Here is a 20,991-nt window from a genome sequence, read left to right as displayed (position 1 = left end):
AGGGTTAGGTTTAGGGCTCCCGAGGGGGACTTAGGGTTAGGCACCCCCCCGGGAGGGTTAGGGTAAGGCACCCCGGGGGAGGGTCTTAGGGTTAGGCACCCCCCGGGGGACTTAGGTTTAGGCAGCGGGGAAGGGGGTGGTTAGGGTTAGGCACTTAGAGGGGGGATTAGGGTTAGGCACTCGTAAAGGAGGGTTAGGGTTAGGGGGGGGTTAGGTTAGGTTAGACAATACTTACCTATCCACGATCGGGATTTCCAGCGCTGTCGGGCTTCCGCTGCCGGGATCTCTGCTGATGTCGGGCTGCCGGGAATTGGCCGGCGGTATTTCATACCAATTCCATGTAGCCTATCCTATTCAAAGCACCTCTCCCCCCACTCCTCTCCGATCACGAGCATGGTGCCACACCTATCTCTTACATTGATGATGTCAATACATTTGTTTTTGTTATTGCTCATCTTTAACTTGACGGATCACGATGAAGCAATTCTAGGAGTTTCCATTACAAAATCCGTTTTTGTGCCAACTTGGAATAAACGGACACACACAACATTTTTATATTATTAGTATAGTTCTATACACACACAAATACTTGCACGCTAATTATCCCTGGGAAGATTAATCATATGTTACCCTCTGGGGTATATAATGTTATACAGAAGTGTCCTCATACATCTAGCCTCTTTATGCCATGCAGTGCAACTTGCTTGACATGAGCGAGCCGCCATGTCCCATCCACCCCTGCTATAGCATCGGGCGTCTTTTTTTTTTTTTTTGCTGAGAATGCATCTACTGTAAGTCTCATTGTGATGCTATTAGGTCACACCAGCAGACTGTGCTGATTAATTTGATATACAAGTGTCATATCTGTGTGTACCTAAGTCTGTATATAAACCACAAAGGAAAAAAGCTGAGGCCACCACATTGTAGCACTTCGTATACAGATTCAGAGACTCAGTCGTACACAGATATATACAAGTGTCACGTATCAGATTAATCAGCACTGTCCACAGCCTGTTGGTACGTCGTAGTCGAATCCCATTGCAGCTCAGATTCATTTTGGGCAAATAAAGACACCTGGCGCTAGCAGAGTCTCACAGGACATGGCGCGCTACGAGGGGCTTTTTAGTGTGACTGTAGCAAAGATTTATAAGGACACATCTGTAGTGTTGTCCAAGATATAAAAGAGTAACACTGATGCACTTGCTATAGAACCAATGGCTCTTATGCTGTTCTTCATCATACTGATGTGGTACAAACGTGTGATAACATTTTAACTCAATGCAACCAGAACAGTACTGAGTCTTTCTAGTATTATACCTAAAGCATGCTTGTAAGGACACAATAGTATTGCGTGTGTAAATTATTATTAGTTTTCTTCCTTTGTCCTCTTCAGAATCAACTGACAATTGCAGTGTTAATTATGTGCTATATAATGGTGACTATTATGTCAGCACTGAAACCAATAATATGATTAAAGTGGACCCGGAAACCTTGAATACCCTGGAAAAGGTCATTATTAATCTACCATGTGAAATAATATGAATGAAATGTTTTGTTGAACATTTCTGTGCTAAAATGTTAATGATATAATATTTTATTTCTGATTTTTATTTCTGATTTTTCCAATCAAAATGAAAGGTCTATATACCCTAAACACCGATGTGCCGGACTGATAATGGCCGCTATGCTTTAAATAATATCTAAAAACTGGTTAGGATAAGGATGGTATTTTTAAGATACCTAGGGGAAGCACAGTCTATTAGCAGAACATTTTCTTGAACATTTTTTAAGAGATTATTATTATTTTTATAGGTGAGCAAATGAAGATGTAAATAGATAAATAGAACATACAGATGTGCCCTCATACACATAGGTGTCAGTCCAATTAGCCGCGAAGGGTGTGAGTAGCCTTTGCAACGGCGTTAAAACGTCGGTAATGGACCGGCATCTCGCACCCTTTGCGGCCCGCTATTAGCCCAAATTCCCAGAATTTTTCTCACAGCCCTATAGGGTTGCGGACAAAACTCCACAACTCCGGGCTGCTGTAAAGTGTGCCCATTGCCGCGATGACTCGCACCGTTAAGATCATCGCAGCTAATTGAATCAACACCCTAGTGCCCTTATGCCATACAGCCCAAGACTCAAAGGGGGCGATCCAATTAGGCAATGGGCACACTTTATGGCAGCCCGAATTCGCAGAATTTTGTTCCACGAATTTGGGCTCATAGCCGGGTGCGAGATGCCGGTCCGTTGCCGGCGTTGTAACGCCGTTGCAACGGCAACTCGCACCCTTCGAGGCTAATTGGGTTGACCCCAAAGTTTACTAGGGACATAAGGGCTGTGACTTTAAACCCGTAAAAAGCTGCAGGTAAAGCACAATGGAACTTGGCGTGAAAAAAAGCCGGTGTCGCTGCATCGTAACACTTCCTATACACATTCAGACTCGGTCGCACACAGGTGTACAAATGTCGCTTATCAAATTGATCAGTGTGATCTAGCAAAGTGGTTTTGTTTATTTATGCAAATAATATGCAGATTTTGAGTGAGAAAGACGCTCAGCACAGCTGAGGCCTGGGTTCCGTTACGCCAAGAGGGGCTGTTTGGCATGACTGAAGCTGAATTGTATGATGACACCTCCGTATACATTTGTATTCACAATCCCAGAAAAGTTCTTATATTTGTGTAATGGAACATCCATATAATATGACCAAAAAAGAGCAACTGTTATAAGTAGAATCGGTGTGGGTGAGTAGATGTAGAGGAGGGGAAGGGGGGATGTAAGGAAGTGTGGGGTCCATAGTGGACTTAAAACAATATAAGGGATAAATGTGTCTATTCCAAGTTATATATATATAGTGGTCTGAAAGGCCCCAGAATAGCTGGACTGTGTAGAAAATTCTGTTAAACCAAAACCAGTGTCCCCTCATATGGACGAATGTATGATCTTAATAATTTAGGAATCCAGTGATTTTCCCCACAGTTTCAATGTGCCACATTTACTGTAGATTAGAAAGATAAATCTGTAAGGTGCATCCAGTTGTTTCTAGTGGTAGTAATAGAATGCACCCGCTGATTGACTGAGAATCAGAATGTTCTTAGCCAATCATGGCTATAGTGTAGTGCAGGAACCCACGTGGGTCCTGTCAGTCGGTGCCCTATACTGTGCTGCAGTGTAGTGGGTCCGCAGGGATCGAGAATTCCATTTTTTTTGTTTTCAGAAGGTTTTCTATTCTACCTGGAGAAGGGGATTGAACTCCTCCAAGGAGAAGGTGAGTATGTAGTGTGCCTATATATGTAATAAAGACATAAATATGTGTGTGTGTGTGTGTTTTTTTTAGATGTTTTATAGATGTTTTTTGCAGTGGGAGGTACAGGTACCAAGGGCAGACCTGCTTTTACCTTTAGCCCCACTGTGTAGAGAACAAGATAATTTCTCATTTTTACTCATTATCTCCGCACCCACTGCCACCAGAGGTGTGAGGAAGAGCCATGGGCTGCCGGTTGACCCTCATGAAGGGTGATCCCATTTATTTTTGGGGTACCCACTTTCTGAGGATTACCAGCCCTGGGCTGACCAGTTTGGGGCTGGTTATTGCTATGGCAGGGTACCCCACGCTCTGTGGGACTCCACTACAATTTTTTGGGTGGTTGTAATCGGCAACAATCTTATTTGCTTTCGAAGCACACCTTTTAGTATAAATATCTTCTAGTCTAGGTAAAAATTGACCAATAATTTTTTTAGCTGCTTTAATCGCCCTAGCCAATAATCTACGATCCAAACACTTGGAATTCTCATACCAAACTGTGATAGAATAAGTCAAAAGGCTCTCAATTATGCCACAATAAAAATTAACCTCTAAGAATATAATGAGCAGAAAAATACATCAGAAAGTAATTACTGTACGGTATGAAACTCAAGTCTATTAGTCTTTTTTTCAGATGAGATTGATTACAGTTGAGGAGAATTTATACTATTAATAGTATATTAATAATAAGAATAATAAAGATAACACTCTAACACGATTAGAAGAGGATTAAATATATATGTACAAGAAAAGAAACTAACCGCACAGGATAATGATTATATCGCATAAATTATATTACCCCTACTGCCATCCTATAGGTAATAAATGTATGTGTACTAGGCTAGGGGCTGCTACCACTTAACAAACAATTTATTTGCAAAATAAATTCAAAGACTAGGATTTGTATACTGTGGTGCACAGAGAGAAATAACTTTTATTACATATAATAAAATACCATTAATTAAAAGGACCGAGAAATAATACTAAGAAGTGTGAATACAGATAGAAATTGTGATTAATAATTCCTGTGTGCAGGAATGCCGCTATAAGTGTCTCTTTCATATATTTTATATTGTATTGGGGAGTTTATACTTTATTAACTGATGAGGGTGGGAGTAACAGACACCCCCAGGGATTTACACAGTGTAATGTAACATCCACTGTGTGACAATGTTATCAAAATGAATGGTTATAATGTAGCCACCATCCAAAAAATAATTTGATTATATATTAGGGAATGTCCTCAAGGGTTTAGGCAGGGTATTGTGTGTACACAAAAATCATTGCCAGTGTTATAGATACAGAAACAGACAAATCTCAGGTGCACAACTCCAAATTATTAATAATATATATAAATGCAATAAAATTTTGCAATCAATAGAGGTTTTTAGCATAATCATGGCCAAGGTTATGGGCCTACCCACCATATCCAGGTAACCTCTTTCGGGTAGGTCCCTAACATACTAGGGTTCAAATCCAGAGCGCAGGACCCCCCAAAACTGGCCCAGCCAAGCTGCCCCAGGGCACCACCATAGTAAGAAAAGTGCAGTGTAAAGAGATAGTTAGGAGCAGCTGCATATAAAGAATGAAAATAAAAAAGTGAAGTACATATATATTAAACACACGGTGAAGGGTGAAAATGTGTTATAATGCGGTGCCCTGAGACAGATCAACCAACGCAATCCAGGGGACCCACGCCCCAAAAATGAATCAAAGTTGCACTACAGTATATAACTTGTAGGACTTACCTAGAATTGTGCCTAATACAGTGTGCATATACATTACCATACTCCATGCTTTTAAACCAATAAGGAAGGGTGCTAATCCAGAATGAGGGGTCCTGCGCTCTGGATTTGAACCCTAGTATGTTAGGGACCTACCCGAAAGAGGTTACCTGGATATGGTGGGTAGGCCCATAACCTTGGCCATGATTATGCTAAAAACCTCTATTGATTGCAAAATTTTATTGCATTTATATATATTATTAATAATTTGGAGTTGTGCACCTGAGATTTGTCTGTTTCTGTGCCTGCAATTAGTCTCATCAGGTAGCACCTCCCATCATATATATATAGTCAGGTTGTGCAGTTCAGAAATCCTTCCCAGTGTTATAGATAGTAATATCCATCTTTTTCACGTCAAAAGGAACACTACCACATATAAATGCCATTAATGTACTTCCATTGTGATATTTCTGATTATTCCAACTCCCCATCCCCCCCTCTCTGACCATCACCTTCTCTTTAACCTATACCTCTCTCCTTCCCCTCCTCTACCTCCTAAGGCCACCATCACTAAGCGTAACATTGAGGCTATCAATGCCATTTCTTTATCTTCCCTGCTTGACTCGCTTCTCTCCCCTATCCTCTCTCTTTCCTGTCAGATTTTCTCCATTTCAAATTTATGCTCTCATCCTATAGGCTGCCCTTTTCCTCTCTAAACAGTCATATTTCAAGAACCTCATCTCCTCCCAGTCATCAAATCCCCAGTGACTCTTCACCACCTTCAACTCCCTCTCTATCCACCCCCTCCTTTCCTCCCCTCCTCACTCTCTGCCCTTGACTTTGCTACCTACTTTAAATCTAAAATTAATTCCATATGTCAGGACATCATATCCCCCCAGTCCCCTAGCTCTACACCTCCTTCTTTCCCGGATCACCCCTCCCCATCCACTTTACTGACTCTGACATTCTTCTCCCCTGTATCTGGAGAGGAAGTCATGGCCGTCAGTCGGTCCTCCCCCCTTGACCCTATCCCTCCTTCTTCTTTTTACCTCTCTCCTTGTGCCTGTTGCCATCTTGCCCACCTCTTCAATCTCTCCCTCTCATCTGGCACTGCCCCTCCTGCTTTCAAACATGCCCTTGTCGCCCCCATTCTTAAAAAAAACTACCTTGATCCTAACACTCTCTCCAACTACAGTTCCATCTCCCAAACTCCTTGAGCATATTGTTTACAATCGCCTTACCACCTTTCTTTCCTCCCCCTCCCTCCTTGACCCTTTTCAGTCTGGCTTCCATTCGCTCCACTCCTCGGAAACTGCCCTAAAAAAAGTCAGAAATGACCTCCTTGTTGCCAAATCCAAGGGCCGCTACTCTCTGCTCATTCTCCTTCACCTCTCCTGCCTTCGACACTGTGGACCACTCTCTCCTACTGCAAATCTTTCACTCCCTTGGTCTATGTAACCCTGCCCTCTCCTGGCTGTCGTCCTACCTCTCTGACCGATCCTTCTGTCTCCTCTCATGACTCCTCTTCCCCACTACAGCCTGTTACAGTAGGTGTTCCCCAAGGTTCTGTTCTTGAACCTTTACTATTCTCCCTCTAAACATCCTGTCTAGGTGAACTAATCAGCTCTTTTGACCTCCATTATCATCTCTATACTGATGATACTCGGATCTACCTTTCCTCCCCTGACTTCTTCCCCTCTCTCCTCACTCGTATCTCCAACTGTCTCTCTGCTGTCTCTTTCTGGATGTCCCAGTGATTTCTTAAATTTAAATTTCCCACCCTCACTCCCATTATTTCTTTATCAATTGATGGTACAACTGTCTCCTCTAGCCCCAAAGTGCGCTGTCTTGGAGTTATCCTGGACTCCTCTCTCTCCTTCACACCACATATTCAGACCACTCGCAGTCCTGTCGTTTCCATCTCAAAAGTATTTCCAAGATTAGACCCTTTCTTACACAGGATGCTACTAAAACCCTCATACATTCACTGGTCATCTCCAGATTGGACTACTGTAACCTCCTCCTATCTGGCCTCCCCAACTCTCATCTCTCTCCTCTCCAGTCTGTCCTCATTGCTGCTGCTCGGCTCATCTTCCTCTCCAAAACACTCTACATCTACCTATCCTCTCCTACAAGCCCTTCACTGGCTCCCCTGCCGTTTTAGAACCCTATTCAAGGCTCTCACACTTGCTTACAAAGCCCTCACCCATTTGTCTCCCATTTACATCTCTGACCTCATCTCCCTTCACTCTCTTTTCCGTCCACTTTGTTCAACAAATGCACGCCACGTCTCTTGCCAACTGATTATTTCATCCCACTCCCGCCTCCCAAGATTTGCCCGTGCTGCTCCCCACCTTTGGAACTCTCTCCCTCCCCATCAGACTATCCACCTCTCTACAATCCTTCAAACAGGCTCTTAAGACCCACTACTTCATCAAAGCCTTCCAGCTCTCATCCTAACTTGCTCTTTCCTCCCTGTCTACCCCATCTGTGTCACACCTATTTGTCTGTCTGCTCCTTCCCTTTAGAATGTAAGCTCTCATGAGCAGGGCCCTCTACCCTCTTGCACTTCTCCTTACTTTACTTTCATCTACTTATTACTCCCCACTCGGGCACCCAACACTTGGTTGCTTACGCTCTGCTGCATAGCTGGGTGTTATGGTCGCAAATGTAGCAATGTACAGTATATGTCCTTGTCCTAGATTGTATTGTACTGTAAGCTGCTGGTCAACTTATTTGTTAATGTACTTTGTAAGGCGCTGCGGAACACTTGTGACGCAATATAAATAAAGGATAATAATTATAATATTTGCATACATCTGAATTTACCACTTTCTCACACTGTGTATTTACATATATAAACCCTCCCAGGTCAGGTAAGTAATACACCTTGTGGGAGCAATATGATCAAATGAATAACTCCCTCACACTGTCACTGCAGTATATGCCCTCCCAGGTCAGGCAAGTGATACACAGTTTGAGCACGGTATAATTATATTATTTAGAGGATACAGCAGTAGAGCCTGCACATGGCTTTAGAAAGCCGGCGCTCGATTCGCAGTCCTCTTCGTCAGGGCAACCTGTTGGCGTCCGGGACCCGTTTATATAGTAACACTTCCTGGTCATCCTCCAATCTCCGTGCATACCAATCTACATATAAAATTCTCTCCCTAATACAAATTGTATATGTACAGTAATCATAGTGTGTAGTAATATATCATAAATTATTGTGCCCTCTATTGGGCTTAAATACAATTATCACCAATAAATAATAATTAAGTATTAAATTGTGTATTTGTGTCGTGTTTAAATGTCTAAACGTGCAAGTTGGATTCTGAATAAAAAAATAAATAAAAAAAATGACACACTAATTGCAGTACTATAATATTTAGTGAAATTGAGTATGTATTGAATAAAGTGGTAAGTGAGAGAAAAATAATAAAAGAAAGCTGTTTGGTCAGTGAATTCTTCAGTGATATTTATAAGTAAATTGCATATAAGGAGAGTTCATCTCTGTGTAGGGTGTGCAGAAATATATGTATCTTATAGACAATACTGTGACCAGAATATCAGTTGGTAAGTATGTAGTGAATATGGTGATAGTACTATGTGTGTGAAATTCCCTAGAGATTTCATGTTCCCATGTAGAATGACAACATTCTATCCATTTCCTTTTAAAATCGAGGTGGAATATCTTTCCTTGTTACAAGTATAACTATATTCATTGTAACCTCCAGGTGATACCGTATTCATTAGAAAGATCAGTCTCGTCTCCAGGGCCGGTGCAAGGTTTCTTGGCACCCTAGGCATTTCCTTGCGCCCCCCCCCCCAACCCTCGAATAGCTACACGAGCACTTATACAGTGCCCCCATTAGTGGTCCCCTCTATGCAGTGCCCCTTATACAGTGCCCTCAGTAGTTCCCCTTATATAGTGCCACCAGTAGTAGTCCTACCTACGCAGTGCCCCTTATATAGTGCCCCAGGCAATGGTCCCCCTATGCAGTGCCCCTTATATAGTGCCTCCAGTACTAGTCTCCCCGCAACCCCCCCCCCCCCCCCTGCTGTGGTGCTCTTACGCAGCTGCCTAAGTTTGCCTGGTGGTAGCGCCGGCCCTGCTTGTCTCCTGTGTCATCAACATTACCACCTCTGATGCCCATATTGATTCTCATCATTCCAAAGGCCTTTTGCCAAATTGCCTTGGTGGTATTTTAGGAAATGTCTTGGTATGGGAGTCAAAGTTTTCGTTTTTTGACAATCTTTTTGAGCATTTCTGATACTTGATATGTGCTCCAGAATTCTCTTTTTCAAGAGTCTCTTTAAATATATTTGCCCACAACTCATGGCATCTGAGCAGTTTTAATTCACATTTTTGTTTTCTATACACTTGCACTTTATTTTAATATTATTATGCTTGCTACAATATATATAGAAATATTTTAATGATATTAATAAAAGGTATATTTGAATATTATATAGTGGAGGATAGAACTATTGTGAGCATATAGTATTTATTACCAGGAATCTGTATGTAATACCGACAGTCGGGACCCAGGCAGTCAGAATCCTGACACCTGGATCCCAACAGGGTTAACATACTGACACTTGGTGGTCGGTATGGTAACCCTCCTCCTACCCTAACCCTCTGTCTGTGGTGCCTGAACCTACCTAACCCTCTCCCCAGTGCCTAAACCTAACCTCTGCACCCTAACCATCCCACTAGTGCCTAACCTCCCCCCCCGGCCCGCACTACTTACCTTCGGCTACCCGGCGGTTGGGATGCTGGTGCCGGTATGCTGAACGCATCCGGATTACCAAGATATTTAAAGTGGTCACAAAGGATAATGGGGGTTTTCTTTCAGGTCCTTTCTCTGCCATGGCCAGTAATTGTTTGTTTATTATACATGTACCTCACTTTTTTATTTTCATTCTTTATATGCAGCTGTGGCTGCTCTTAACTATTTCTTTTACACTGCACTTTTCTTACTATGGCGGTGCCCTGGGGCGGCTTAGCTGGGCCAGTTTGGGGGTGTCCTGCGCTCTGGATTTGAATCCTAGTATGTTAGGGACTTACCCTAAAGAGGTTACCTGGATATGGTGGGTAGGCCCATAACCTTGGCCAAGATTATGCTAAAAACTTCTGTTGATTGCAAAATTTTATTGCAATAATTTGGAGTTGTGCACCTGAGATTTGTCTGTTTTTATGGCAAGTAATTGTCCTGACACAAGTTTTTTTACATTTTGTTTGGTTTGTGTCTAGGTGGACTGGAGCAAGTTTATTGCTGTGAATGGTGCCACAGCGCATCCCCATTATGACCCTGATGGGTCTGTGTATAATATGGGAAATTCTTATGGAAAAGATGGTAAGCACCTTGCACAAAAATAAAATATATATACGACTAAACACATATAATATTTTAACTAGCATATGCTTTTTCATTTTCACTAAACTGGAAGCATTGTCTATAGCACAGGTTCTCAAACTGTTCCTCAGTACCCAAAACAGTGCATGTTTTCCAGGTCTCCTCACAGAATCGCAAGTGAAATAATTAACTCCACTTGTGGATCTTTTCAAATGTGTCAGTGAGTAATTAATACACCTTTGCACCTGCTGGGTGACCTGGAACATGTGACCCGGTTGGGGTCCTGAGGACCGAATTTGAGAACCACTGGTCTATAGGATTCATCATTTAAAAGTGACTTAAGCTGCATACATACACAATGATTTTTTGAATGATTATCGTTAAACGATATCGTTTTACGATAATCGTTTGAAAAAATCGTTCACTTTCTGAGTCAAACGATGAACGATTATCGTTCATGCGCGTTCACGTTTGTAGTTCAGTCAGACTTGTCAACTCAACGATTTTCATTACGGGAATATGCAAAAATCGTTTGTACTTCAAAAAAATCGTCCATTACACTTTAAAAAATCTGACTGATAATCTCACAGAAAATCGTTCATAAAATCGGTGGTAACAAAATCGTTGTGTGTGTATGCAGCTTTAGGAATTACTTACATCAGTATTTTCTCCTAGCTGTGCTCTGTATGATGGGTGAGGTGATTTTAAAATGACTAATACAGTATTAACTGGTACTAAAGTGTATGTCATGTTTTCTTATAGGCACACGCTACAATATTATAAGAGTTCCCACTCAGAAATCCAATAGCGGGCAGTCTCTAGAGGGAGCACAAGTTGTATGTTCCATAGAGCCAGAGATGAAAATGAAACCTGCCTATTATCACAGCTTTGGTAAGAAAAGAGACACATCACTTTCAGTATCTTCAAGTTTCATTATGTTACAACACAGGTTCTCAAACTCTGGGCTTCATTCAGAGCCGCTCGTAAGCGGCCGCTCGTTTGTTCCGAGCGATGTTCGCACAACTGCGCATGCGTACGGATCGTAATACGCATGCGCGACCCAGTCAGTGCGGCCGAAAATCGTTTGTTCGCTAAATAGCGAATGCCTGCTATTTTGAGTGACAGAATGAGGCGTATGTGGGTGGTAACAGGGGAAGGTGCTTGAAAACGGGGAGTGGAATTCAGAACGCAGGCGTGCTTAAAGGTCAAAACGGGCGTTTTAAGGGTGTGCATAATTAATACAGCAGCGTCATTGACCACGTCACTTGGTTATTTTATAGTCAGAACTGCTCGCAAGATTGCGGTAGGAAAAACCAACCACAAGAATAGCGAGCAGTTCATACGCTGTTCGATGTACTCGATTAATCTAATAAATAGCGGACATGACGTAGGATGCGAGCGGCCTGGGGGCGTATTTTTCCAAAAAACGACCGCATGTTTTGTTTGCTCGTTCAGACATAGAGGCGGCAACAAACCGCAAAGAGCGAATGGTTCATTTAAATAGCCACCCCCTTTATCAGAACGACCGTCCGCAAATAGCGTCCGGCTCTGAATCAGACCCACTGTCCTCAGGACCCCAAACAGGTCATGTTTTCCAGGTCTTCTAACAGAATCACAAGTGAAATAATTAGCTCCACCAGTGGAACTTTTAAATTGTGTCGGTGAGTAATGAATATACCTGTGAACCTGCTGGGTGACCTGGAAAACTGAGGATCGAGTTTGAGACCTCTGCTCTTTTGCAACTGCCAACGTCTTTCTCAGGAAACTCATTGCGTTGATAACAATTTAGGTACACTTGTACAATTATGTATGAACAACCGCCCTAATGAACGTTGTAAATAAGCAGCTCAATTCATAACATATAAGTAGAAATCTGGTAATAGAGTGCTTGTAGGTGTCTGTTAAAATAAATAAAACCAAATGTGTAGCGCAATACCTGTGAAATAAAAATAGGTTAGTTTGCAAAAGATGTTTATATAGCTGCTTTCTCCAATGTGGACACTTCGTACAGTACATAAGCACAGATAGGGTTCCGATCTTGCCAACTATGTGGCTGCACTGGGATGACAGCATATAGTACTATCTGGTTATCCCTATTGCTGCCTACCTTCCATGCAGTGCTTCACTTGCTGCGGGCTGGTTCCTTCTGTTTGTTCGCTCCGTCTGCTTAATGATGCGGTGCTGTGACGATACTCTCAGTTCCGAGTGTACGTGTCTTTGCTTACAGTACTATATGCTGTCATCCCAGTGCGGACTCAGGTTGCAGCGCTCTAAACACCCCTTTTATTTACCATAACCTATATAAGGAGGACTCCAGTTTAGAGCAGCTCCCCACTATACTGGCGCACATCCCTGAGCGCAGGACACCTTTTCCTTATTACAGGTTTCGTACTTGTGGGGTGGGGTAAAAGGGATGTTCCCTTGATGTCTCCAGTTTGCCATTTATTATTTCAAATCTCTACATTCTCCTAAACCCCTGTACCGCAATGCTGGCTTCTTGCACTTTATTCTCTGTTTCAAAGCGGATTGCGGTGGACTCTTGATGTGCATAACCATATGTTAGTTGCTGCACGTTTACCTGCCCCTCTCTCCTCCCAATGTGTTTTCTTACTTTATTTTCCTTCTTTCTATACCCTAATTTATCCCTGAAAACCAATAAGCTGTGATACATCTCCCCCCCCCACACACACACTAGAATGTGGTTTCTTTTAACTTAAAGTGATAAAAATGTTTTGGTTCAATCTAAAGCTTTAATCTCCCGTTTATAGTATGTTCTATCTGTTTTTTTTTATTTTATTCACAGGAATGAGTGAGAATTATGTAGTGTTTGTGGAACAGCCTCTGAGACTGAATATAATGAAGTTGCTGTTAAGCCGAATACGAGGGAAAACGTTTTCGGGAAGCTTGAGCTGGGAGCCCGAGCTAAACACTGTGTTCCACGTGGTTGAGAAGCGCTCAGGAGAGGTAAATACCTTCACTTTATGGGCATCTGCAAGTGCAGGCATTAGGGGGGTATATGTCTCTGAGTCCAGATTTCATAACTTACAGGGGCTGTGTAAGCACAGCCTAATTGTCACATCGTTTTGTGTGGCATGAGCATTGCATTGCCATTCTAATAAGTCACTAGTAGATACAGTTAGCGGTGTCCGTACTACTGGGTGTTACTACTTGTTTCCAAAATCAGCAAGAAAAACACAGGGCAGTATGAAATCAGTGACTACCCAGCTTCTGCTAGGGGTAAATGTTCAAACTTACATGGACAACAATAGGCATCCTCATTTACATGTTCTTTAATCTGGTGTGTCGTTATTTACAGGAGTTGATTTTAATAACATCATATTTGATGTATGTTCTTAGAAACACCCTGTGACTTTCCACACAAAGGCTTTTTCAACCTTTCATCAAATTAATGCTTTTGAGGACCAAGGGTGCATTGTGCTTGACCTCCTCTGCCAGGATGATGGGGAAGCTATGGGAATATTTGAGCTACAGAACCTTCGCAAATCTGGACAAGCTCTGAATGAGGTGAGAACTGAGTATAGTGACCGTACCAAATGTACAGCATAGTGATTCTGAGTGGGATAGATTGCGCGGATACCTGCAAACGGCACATGCTCTGTAGAATACGGTCACCATGCATACGTACGTTCAGGAAACTTGCAAGTGCGTCCATCGACAGACCACTACTTCGATGAAGTAGACTTTTTTGAGTGGCCAATGGGAGTTTCTTGCTGTGTAAGCCAACCTCTGGTGCTCATTCGTAGTGTGCAGGCAGAGATGGGATGCTTGTTTCAAATGGATCTTTTGCACCCTGCATGGAATGGGTGCAAGTGCCAATACTAATTTTAACAGCTGGGAATGCTAAATTATAAAGTGGGGTGAATAGGAACAAAACGCCGCCCTCTAGCCGAGATGCATTATGCAGCTGGTTCCCTTTGATACCTTATTTCTACTGTAAGAGGTACATCTGCCCCGTTGGCATGAATGCAGGATCCCAAACCTTTGCACCACAATGCCGGCTCCTTGCACGGCACATCAACGTCTCCAAGGTGATCCGGATGTCTGAATCTGTATGGGAGATGCTACGATGCAGCCGCCCGGCTTTTTCTGCCTTAGTCACATCGCATGCGACTAAGATGCATTTTCGTCCGAAAAAGACATTAGGCGCATGCAGAGCCGCACGGGATCTGAGGGCTCACTCACGCTAGGCATCTCTTGCTGCATGGCGTATCGAGGTAAGATGTATGAGGACACATCTGTAGTAAATGCCATTGAGTTATTCTGTATCATAAGGTTATGTCAATGTGTAGGCTTTAACAGCAGATCCAGATAACTTTTTTTTTTTTTTTGTTGATTTTTAAAAATATAAATATAGTTTTAAAAAATATTTGCAAGAACTGTTTGTACAAGTTATGCCTGAATATGTTATGACAAATGTTTGTGCTATGTAGATCTACAAACAAGTGTCAAAGGCTTATCCACGGAGGTTTGTTCTCCCGCTAGACATTAAGGCTAAAGAAGATGTGGTCACTCAACCTCTAAACTACACATCTGCCACTGCTGCGAAGATAGCTGATGGAAAGGTACAGTGGGCAACTCCTTTTATAGGCCCTGTGCTTTTTGTAGGGGAGATGACATCAAACCTTTTTTTTTTTTTTTGAACATTGCATTAAATTACATTTTAGACTCTAAATTTAAAAGGAATACTATAACAGGACGATCAAATTAAAGGGCTGATTCTGAGTTGGGAGCAAAGCAAAAAAAGAGCAAATTTGCACCATAAAAAAATAGTATAACACTGCAGGTAGGGGACAGATTTAAATTATGCAGAGAGATTTAGATGTAGATTTATTATCAGTCGGTTTTTGCTCTTTTCCAAAACCAACGTTAACCGACAGCTATAGAAGGCATGTTGCTGTCTAAACACATGTTCCATGTTGAAACCCGATGGATGTATTTACCATCCATCGGGTTTCAACTTCAATGAATCCCTGACATCAATGTCCTTCGGTTTTAACTGTACTATTTAAACCAACTACAAATTGAAATTAAAAACAGAAACAGACCTCTGAGCCTAGTCTGGTTTTGGAAAATAGGGGAAAAAATGGCGTAGGGTTCCACCTATTTTCCAATAAACCGCACTAGGCTGAACCAGCAGGGTGGATAATGCTAGAGCACGGGAGACACACAGCATGGGGTCCACCTGCATAATGTTAACCAGCCCCACACTGGTCAGCCCAGGGCTGGAATCCCTAGGGAAGTGGGGACTCCCCTAAACATGGGATCCCCCCGCTGAAAGTCCAGGGCTCTTCCCCGCATATATGAGTAAAGTAATGTTGTTTTTTAACAGCTGACCTACAAGTCTTAGCAAGCCTGCCCCAGCATGATGGCACTTGTGGAACCACAAGTACCAGCATACGCAGACATTAAAGGCCCACTGGCACATGTAGTCCACCTGTTAAAAAAAAAAAACAATATTAAAATAAAGACAGTACATGTACACCGACTGTTGTATACATTCAATAAATAAACACTCCCCCTCTTTTTCCAGTTAATTACAAAACCCTGGTATCAGGTCCTCTTTGATCCATGTGGCAACCACAGTTTTGGAAAATAACTAACCAACAAACTATCTCTAGAGTTCCGTAGCGGATGGCAGGGTCTTTCACGGTCACTCTCCATAGAAATGAATGAGGACGTTCTGATTGGCTGAGAGCAGCTAAGAATCATGCACTTCACATTTTTTGCCTTTTTATGGAAAACCAAATATACCTTACGGAAGTACTGTACTGTGTTCCAGGGTATAGAGGGATGTCGCTTGGGATGTCATTGACAGGCATACTGTAGGTTGTATCAATGACAACACATACAAACATTCTGACTCATGCATAGACCATTAATATATTGGAATACCATACTAATTACAAATGAGTTAAGGAGCAACTCTGTGATTGCTTCTGGATGTGAAATCAATATGATCTGCTGCAGCCTGTTTACAATTTTGTTGCACATAAATATTTTATGTCTATTACATGATATTACACTGCCTGTGTCTGTTGTAGTACATGAGTAAATGTATCTTTTATATTAGAGGTTCCCAAACTCCGCCATTACAGTCCAGTTTTTAAGAATATCCATGCTCGAGCCCAGATGGTAAAACAAATTGACTGAGGTACTAATTAAGTCACCTGTACTAAAGCATGGATAGCCTTTAAACCTGAACTATAATGATCGAGTTTGGGAACCTCTGCTGTATGTGCATTATAATGAAATGATGTGTCCTTTATCCAGGTGTGGTGCTCACATGAAAACCTCCATGACCACACATTGGACCTGTGTGGCATAGAGTTTCCACAAATAAATTATGCAAAATACAACACAAAGAAATATCGTTTCTTCTATGGCTGCGGCTTCCAGCACCTGGTTGGCGATTCTCTGATTAAAGTGGATGTGGAGACAAAGAAATCAAAGGTAAAAGTTTCCATAGGACAGGGTCTTCCTCATCTTATTAAGGTTGGAAATCTATTTTTAATACGTATCTGGTTATTTCATTATAACCCAATCATTTGGCACACCAACGGCTAAAAGTTTGATTCCTGCAAACAGATCAGATTTCTATCAGTTTGGGTCTTTCAGAAAGTCCTTCTCTTTATGTTATTGCCCAGTTAGGTGGAAATACAGACTCTGGGGCTGATTCTTAGTTTGACACAAGTGGAAATGTAAACTGATCTCGTGGATATCTGCAAACTGCTTATGTGCTGTAAAAGCAGTCGCGGGCTGCACATGCATATGCACACTGGTGGGGACAAACTGCAACTGGATCTATTAGTCGACGGAGTACTGTACTCTTTCTGTGAAATAGGGGTGTCTGGTCGGTGACCATGTGATCGCACGGAACAGATATGGCAGTGCTGTGGATGTGTAGACAGACTTCCACGCTCGTTTGGAGCTCGCATATGAAGCTGAGTCTGAGATATTTTTGCAGCTAGCATGGATTGGATGCAAGTCCCGATCCTAATGATGGCAGCTGCAGATGGAAAAAACACTAAGAATAAATTAATAAATTCTGATGCACTGTCACAAAGCTGCTGCTAAAAGGGGTGGTCAATTCCAATAATAATCACAAGAAATAAAAAGTAGATACCAGCACTAGTCATAAAAATAAATGATAGATGGTTTTAAAATTAACCTTCAGTCTCTAAAAATATGCGCATTCTGCAAATATCATAAAGTTCTCACAATGCATATAGAAAACCATATAGAAGAAGTACAATATCGCACAAATCTGTTCCTCTGATTTCTATTTTGGAAGTATAGTAAGACTCTCTCCTCTGTATCCGATATGGAATATATTAACAGCAAGAAGTTGCCGATCAGTGGACCAGTGGTTCCAAAATAGTGTTTGGCATCCAACGTTCAAATTATGGGTTGAGGCAAAGTCCACCAGGTATCCTCCAACGCTGCAATTTGTTCCAAGGGGAGATATAAGGTCCAGCAAAAGTCCAATAGGTCACAGGACTCCAGAAAAAAATAGGCTCGACGCGTTTTGCTGGGCTATAGTCACCCAGCTTCCTCAGGAGTCTATTTTGTAAATGTAAAAGGTAATCAGGTGCAACTATGCGAATGAAAAAAAGAAGCGTTTGTGTTATGTCAGTGTAAGGGATATATTTACTGAAGTACAGGTTTTTAGATGTGGAGATGTTGCCAATAGCAATCAGAATCAGATTCTAGCCATTATCTTCTGTAAGGTGCTAGATACATGTTAAGTAGAATCTGATTGGTTGCTATGGGCAACATCTCCACTTCTAAAAACCAGCACTTTAGTAAATATACTCCTAATTGTGATGTTTTGTTATTTCCAATTGCAAATTTAAAGTGCCTCTGGATCTGAATTTGCTTTAAAATGAATTTTCGAGACAATTTAATTACTCCTAGTAGTTTTGGTTACTGTAAGGAATTTTATTCATTATACTGTTTATAAATAGGTTCCCAATACAGAACTGTCGTTTAGGAAGTTAAAAATGTACTTTGTAACAATTTACAATGTCACACACATAATAATCTGATACATAATTAATGAATACCCAGATCAGTTCTAACTACAGCTCCACTTTGCATTAAGGATAAATATTTGTTCCTGAATAACTCGTCAGTTTAATTTTTATTAGTGCCTTATTTTAATAACCAGGCAGAATAACTTATACAGATGTGTACTACACATCCCAGCATGCTCTGCCACCATTTTGCTATTTGGCCATGCTAAAACTGTTGCAAGGCATGCTGGGATGTATACTTCAACAACAGCTGGAGGGCTGCTTTATTGCCCACCAATGCTTTAAAGTATCTGAAGGTCTCTCAGGAAATGCATTTATTTGCCTATATCACCAGCACTTCAGCTGAAATATCCACCCCAGCAGCACTGACATGGGGTAACAGACTGCCTGCTGCTGCCTAACTGCCAATCCAAACAACAAGCTGGGACGGCTAATACTTCCCTCCTATATTCTGTGTATTAATAAGTGCTCAACTTTGGATACTGTTATCCTTTTATTGGTACAGTATTGGCCGTTTTACAAGTATTTGATAGGAGTATGTTGTATCTAAACAACAGTTCAGTTGTTTAATGAACTTGATATTTATTGTTTAATGAACTTGATATTTATTGTTTAATAAACTTGATATTTATTGAATATTTTAGTTTGTTTCCGAAGATTAGTGTAAGCTCACGTACAAATATCTCATGGTTACTCCATAGTCTCCATGAACATGGTAAATGTCTTTGTTTATTGAACATTATAGTTTTGGAAAGAAGAAGGGTTTTATCCATCGGAGCCTATATTTGTGCCGTACCCCAATTCTGTTGAGGAGGACGATGGTGTGATTCTTTCTGCCGTTCTTACACCCCATCAGGTACTATTCTATTTACACATTGTATCCTTCCAACTTCAATGTAGATTTTATCACTTGTAACATATTAAACAGGAACATTTTGTTATTATACAGTTCCAAAGCATATCATTTTATATATTCATTATAATGCTGATTATTATACAATATGACTAGCAGAGCTGTAACTAGACTTTTTGGTGTCCTGGGCCAGAAAGAGCTTTCGGGCCCCCCCCTATTTTTCAAATGGGGACATAAGACATGCGCCCCAAAAAGGGGTGTGGCCTAATGGACTACCATCAGAATTTGTATGGCAGATAGCTCCATGTGTAAGGTGTCCGATTGCCAGATGAGAGGTGATAGGTTTGGGTCCCAGATAGGACAGTAGTTTGAAATGTGTGTGCTAACTAAAATAGGATGTGACTGCAGGTGCTTGGGTGGCCAGATGGAGGGGGAGTCAGCTAGGGAGGAGATAACGGCGGCCAGGAGATGTTGGGGATAAAAGAAGAGGAAGCTACAAGTGAGAATGATTATAAACACAACCTAGACAGGCCCAAGCAGCGCCCCCTGCCCTGTGGTGCTCTGCCGTGGCACATGTCGCACCACCCTAGTTACGGTTCTGATGACTAGTGCGGGTGTGTGTTTGTCTATTTTTAATAATTGTACACCAGAGACATAGGTCATAGGTATATAACAAGGATATACCTAAAGGAAACCTGGAAATCCAGTAAAAAAAAACAAGACCTTGCCGGTATTACAAATGAGAAAAAAAAAGTCAGCCCCTGCCAGAAATATAGTACAGTGATTGTGGTTTTGTGACTGTCGGTTAGTGATCCGATCCATAAGCCACCTGATGTTCTGTATATGTTTTACATAAAGTTGGCCTACGCTGGCCCTCATTTACAAAGTACACAAGAATAGTGATTTGGTTTTGCAGCAGAGTGCCTAGATGGTCTATCCGGATTACAGTGCTTGCCTTCCCTTTGCTCTCATGAGATGCCTCAATACTCTAGAATTGCACCCAGGTATTCATAGAGGTAATAAAATCTCCACAGACGCACTATTGTGTACACATTACAAGTTACCACCCCTTAGCATTAATCTTTCAGGTTTTCTCCTAAAATACCTCTAGGTTTTGGACAAGAACTTAACTGCATAATATATTACATACCTGATATAACCACAGTGTTTGTTCTAAAATAATTAGTCTACCGTACTTTCTTTCCCTCCTCTATGGCAAGTTGTCATGTGAGAAGGGAAGTACTTCCCTAACAGAGCAGAAACTGCGTGCTGTAACTCATGGCTTGGTGTGACGTGCTTCCATGAAATGCACGGTGCATGTAGACTGTTTGATTCATACATCGGAGCTGGACCAGTAGTGTCACTGTATCTCAGATTACTGCACTTTCTATCAGCTATCAGCTGTCTGATCTGTATAAGATCCCTTCAGAACCCTGTCCTGAATATGTATGAGGACCCTCCACTGTAATGGGGTGCAGAGGTACTGTATAATGCTTTTTTTTTTTTTTTCAACAGTTCTGCAGTTTTAATTGAATAATGCATACTTTATTTGCATAACAATATACCAGAAAACAAACCTAAGACATTACATTCAAGTGTACGATGTTGCAGCGCAGCCAACACAATACACCGTAAAACCTAAATCAATCATACTTTATAGCATAATACTAGGCATATTGCATAAAACATCCTACC

At 41.6% G+C, this 20,991-nt stretch overlaps 1 protein-coding gene across 1 annotated transcript in view; it reads left to right on the top strand.

Moving 5' to 3' along the window:
- The window catches only part of LOC148504758 (carotenoid-cleaving dioxygenase, mitochondrial-like), a 36,158-nt gene that overhangs the window by 6,583 nt on the left and 8,584 nt on the right, over positions 1-20,991 (top strand). Inside the window, exons 4-11 of the mRNA XM_088448532.1 lie at positions 1,394-1,509; positions 10,287-10,389; positions 11,152-11,280; positions 13,193-13,353; positions 13,747-13,914; positions 14,841-14,972; positions 16,681-16,860; positions 19,189-19,299. Of these exons, the coding sequence (XP_088304658.1) occupies positions 1,394-1,509; positions 10,287-10,389; positions 11,152-11,280; positions 13,193-13,353; positions 13,747-13,914; positions 14,841-14,972; positions 16,681-16,860; positions 19,189-19,299 (1,100 nt within the window). The remainder of the gene's footprint in view (positions 1-1,393; positions 1,510-10,286; positions 10,390-11,151; positions 11,281-13,192; positions 13,354-13,746; positions 13,915-14,840; positions 14,973-16,680; positions 16,861-19,188; positions 19,300-20,991) is intronic.

Source organism: Taudactylus pleione, unplaced genomic scaffold, assembly GCF_031769625.1.
Source record: "Taudactylus pleione unplaced genomic scaffold, aTauple2 ptg000457l, whole genome shotgun sequence".
Classification (NCBI taxonomy): Eukaryota; Metazoa; Chordata; class Amphibia; order Anura; family Myobatrachidae; genus Taudactylus; species Taudactylus pleione.
This window is presented reverse-complemented; position numbering and strand designations above follow the sequence as displayed.